At 32.2% G+C, this 4783-nt stretch overlaps 1 protein-coding gene across 1 annotated transcript; it reads left to right on the forward strand.

The window, feature by feature from the left end:
- Nucleotides 1–609: 609 nt before the first annotated feature.
- LOC104218187 (uncharacterized) lies at nt 610–3111 on the forward strand. Its single transcript, XM_009768617.2, has 7 exons — nt 610–691; nt 795–1036; nt 1622–1746; nt 1963–2048; nt 2121–2220; nt 2314–2709; nt 2882–3111. Exons 3-6 carry the CDS (start codon nt 1627–1629, stop codon nt 2707–2709), a joined length of 702 nt encoding a protein of 233 aa, XP_009766919.1. The 5' UTR covers nt 610–691; nt 795–1036; nt 1622–1626; the 3' UTR covers nt 2882–3111.
- The last annotated feature ends 1672 nt before the right edge of the window (nt 3112–4783 follow it).

The raw sequence follows: 4783 nt of genomic DNA on the forward strand, positions 1-4783 counted from the left end.
TGCTCATGACTTGTGACACCCCGGTTAGGGCTGTGTCGGGTTGGGTTTCCGTTTTGTTATCTCTATTTCCGCTAAATATTGCTATTTAATCATGTTTAAAGTATCTTTAGGTTATTTAACTGCTTAAAAGGATGAATTATGTTCAATTGGCTGGCCTTGTCTTCACGAGAGGCGTCATCACGACCGGGTTCGGGGTTAGGGTCGTGACAGTATAATTCTTTTTAATATGTCTTGCAGACTATTATGATGGCAGATGCGCATGTTTTTGATAGTGCTGGACCCGCTGGAGTAATTTCGAACCCACAATCACGTGAGTTGATTCATTTAGTAAAAAGTAGCTTTGTGAAATCTCATGATCAAAATTGGTAATAAATTATCATAAAGAGTAGGATTTAATTATTTGACTTATTCATTCGTCTGTAATCACTTTGAGTGAAGTATGATATTAATATATACTTTAAATATTTAAATCATAAATACTTTTGAACTATTAATATTTTAAATCTCCTCAGAAGATACAGTAGGTTGTTAGTTGCTATTTATAGTATGAATATTTATTTTGTATAAGAAGAGAAATTGTTCTCCACCTATTTTTACAGTAGATATAACATTTTTATATTATTTGTAACCTGTAGTTACTTGGAAAGATGAAGTTTGTAAGGACTTCATATGAAGAAATATCATGCCTAAGGTCGATAAATCTATTTCTTTGCAATAGTTATTTTTCTCAGTGATGAATTGATGTTGAATTTTTATGAAGTCTTTCATTTAAATATTTTTATGTATTGTTGAAGGACAAATGAGAAAGGGAAGGGGGAAGACTAGAGGGTTTTCAATCCAAAAGAAACGCAAAAATAATCATAATGGAAAGCTGGAGGTGATTATCCCACCAAATCGAACAGTAGCAGTTGGTCCTGGAGCTAAAAATTTTGTTACAGAGCTTTCAGACACAGTTGACCAGAATGCTAAGCATGATGTCAAAACTTGGAAGCAAGTTTCTGATCTATCAAAAGACAGGATTGCTGCTCATATGCTGGTAATTCTCTTTGTTTATTTTAAGTTTATAGTTTTTTGTTCTTGAATAAGTCGTATTCAACCAAAACATATGGTACAGTTTTTTTCGGTACCTGTCGTAGGAATATCGTGAGATACATCTTATTATTTAATTACTCTGCAATGGAGTTTGTAGAAGCACAATATGTTTGCTTGGAATTTTCTTATTTTATTCTAATATGCCAAAGTGCTTTTCTCTACTGGTGCAACAGTTAATCAATATTTCAATTATCTTTTATTCATCGTTATATGTCCATGTGATATCATAAGAACAAGAGGTTTTGGGTAGGCTTATAATTTATGTCTGTGATATAAACAATTTATAAAAACAGTTGCGCATCATAGTAGCAGTCTTTACAAAGAGTAGTAAGCATATTTATTAGTTTCCTTTACTACCGGTTCCACATACAAATTTATTTTGGTTGCTCGTATAGTCTTAGGTGATAAAACTATCACTTCTAATTTTTTTGATTTGAGTGCAAGATGCCTTTGAAATTCCAGACACACAACACACTAGGGATACTATCCTTCATACAGCTAACAATTTGTATCGATATCGTCGTAGCAGGTTCCATGATCATTTTAAGAAATTTGCTACAAAGGAGGAACGCTTGCAAAACATACCCGAAGATGTTATTGAAGTTGAATGGAAATTCTTGGTGGAGTATTTTGACTCTGACTGATCCTTTCAAGGTAATTAAACGAAATATGCGCAAAAGCTATTATTTAGCTAAAAGAATTCTGAAAAATATCTACGTCAAGTTACAAAAACTAATAAAGCAATCATATGCCTATAAAATTGGAACTTAATTAAACTCTCATGATCACACTCAAAGTTTTGTTTATTTCTTATTGTACTTTTCATACTTGAATCCTAAGATATATCATTGATTTATATTCAATATAGAGAGTGCCAGAAACAAAGTAAACAAGGCAAAACAAGAAATCAATCATATTTGTGGTAGAAAATCCTTTGGGCAGTCTCTTTTGAAGAGGTGAGATATGTCTTATTTTATGAACTTAGTAATTCTTTCTTCAGTAACATAATTTGATTCATTTTGTTAAAGAGATCCAGTCACTGGAAAAGAGCCAAACTTTCAGAAACTTTGGAAAAAAACTCACATGAAAAATGGTCATTGGGTCAACGATGCCGCTGCTGAATTGAATGTACATACAATACTCTAATCTTTAATCCTATGATATGATATGAGTTTATCGAAACAAATATTGAAAGCTAAATCTTTTATGGCTTGTTTGTAGGATAAAGTGAATGAATTGGTTGCAGAGCAATTTCAAGAAACAGAAGAGGGTACTGATATGGACCCTATTGTTAATGTGTCCTTTATGAAAATTGTTGGAGAAAAGGCAGGCTATTACCGTTGTCAAGGATCAGGACTTAAGCTAACAAATAAGCGATTCATGCAAGGGCTTCAAGAGCAACTGCAAGCACAAAAAAAAGAGGTGGAAGAAGAATGCCTTAAACGAGAGAGTGTAGAATCCAAGCTTAAAGAAGTACAAGAGCAACTTGAGGAGGAGCGAAAAAATCGAGAAGTCATGCAAGCTCATGTAGGAGTCATGGAAGCTAGTGTAGGACGTGAGCAAAAAATGTTAAAAGAGGGAATTGTGGGACTTGCATCTCTTATACAAAGTTCGTAGGTATTCATTTAGTATAAGCGCTAAAGTTTCTTTATTGCCTTATGAAGACCAAATAGTTATTTTTGATATTATAAAATAGTTTCTTATTTGGTCGTAGTTCTTTTATATTATAAAATAGTTTCTTCCTTTGTACTATCATGTTTAAGATCTTTATTTGTGCTATATTTAACAGATTCGACTTCCTGCTGTACTTTTCAATATTATTACAAATTTAAGTGGTTCAGATGAGGAAAGTCTTGTAAGTTCTACGAATGACATCATGGTAAGTAAACTCCACCTAATTCATGTAAAAGTATATTTCTTGTCACTCTTCTATTACTAATTCTATTTTCGACTTATGCTTATGTTCATCTTTTGTACTGCAATGAAATGGATTATTTGTCTACCCTCCCTTCCTTTTTGGCTGCCTAAAAGTATTATCGATGATATAATGATAAGTAATATTCATAAAATACTGCTAGTTAATAAACTTTTAATTCATTTTAGCCTCTCTTCTTTCATTCTCCTCTAGATTTTTCACTGGAATATAAAAATTTCAGTATTCTATAAATTACAGAGAACTTTTGAACTTTTAAAACTCTACAACTTTATTTATGTACAACTACCTTTATGTGATATGATCTTGTGACTAATAGTAATTACTCAACAAGGGGAACAACAACCTAAAGGAAAAAGAAATAAATTACATGAATTGGCAATATAGAGATGCTTAAAATGGAGAAGTATTAAAAATGAAGCATTATATGTTCAGGTGAAAATGTTAAGATCAAGAAGTTCGAATTTAAATTCTATGAACAGTACAAAGTATTTATCCAATTTGGATAATGGTGTTAAATTAATTTTCTTCTTACGGAGTTTTATTCTTTAAGAAATATTATATATTTGTAATGTTGCTTGGGCCTATTTGATAAAGTCGCAAGCTTAACACAATTCATAAAGTTAGGAGCGGCTTCCAGTAGATTTCTAAAAAACTATCAAGAAAATTGGGAGCAACTTCTTTAGTTTTTAGAAACCTTTTACAAAATTAAAATATTATATGTTTCACTAGCCTTTAAGGGTCATTTATTTCTGACAATTTTGTTGTATTTGCTCAAAAGTAATCACCCTCTTTAAGATAATGTGGTGCATATCAGAATGTATTACTCAAAACTAATCACCCTAGTTTTCAACCACTTTGCTGCCCAAGCATTTCAAGCACAGTAATTTCTCCAGTTTTATTCGCCAGCTTAACACATATGTAAGTACTACTTATCTTTTGACTTCTAACCCACATCTAGTTTTGGTATCCTGTGTTAGCTTTAGTCTATGATTAATTAGGTTTGTAATTAGCTTAATTCAGACCTTTTTGTAGTTTATTATGGATCTTGTTGAGAATTATGTCTTGGTGAGGATCAATTATGTGTTAGCTTTAGAGTTTGATTAGTTGGGTTTCTAAATAGATGAACTCATACCTTTGGATATTTTATTATGAATCTATTGAGAATGATGTCTTGGTGGTAACCAATTTTGTGGGAAATTTGAATAGCTAATTATGTTTCAAGACGTGCGTTGCAGAATTGGGATGTTTTGTGTAGAACTGAATAGCCAATTTGATTTAGGGCCCCAAATTCTGGTTTTTTGATTAGTTTGAGGTGACTTATGCCAATTGATCTTAACTGGGAGAGATATGGCCAAACCCTAGTCCCTAACTGTCAATGTTTGAAATCTTATTACTCCATGGCTTTGAAATGACTTAGTGATTTTTCCTTTTGCGTCCAAGAATATCTTGGTGCATCTTGCATTATAAGTTGAACTGCTCAACTCTACCTTTCAAAGTTATGGTACATATCAGAACTAGTGTTGAAGATATATGTCATGAACTGGAGTAGCATATCTAACTTTTCAAGTGATATTTCTATGATATGATTGGATAGAACATTGAGCTGAATAAATAACCTTCCAATTTATTCCTCTATCTTTGAAAGCTAATTGTTATGATTTCTGGTATATGTGAATGGTGCTTATAATTGTTACCCTTTCATGGTATTTGTGAGTGTGTAGTGGGAATGGAATTGAAGGACCCCATAAGGAAACA

Source organism: Nicotiana sylvestris, chromosome 12 (genome assembly GCF_000393655.2).
Source record: "Nicotiana sylvestris chromosome 12, ASM39365v2, whole genome shotgun sequence".
Lineage (NCBI taxonomy): Eukaryota > Viridiplantae > Streptophyta > Magnoliopsida > Solanales > Solanaceae > Nicotiana > Nicotiana sylvestris.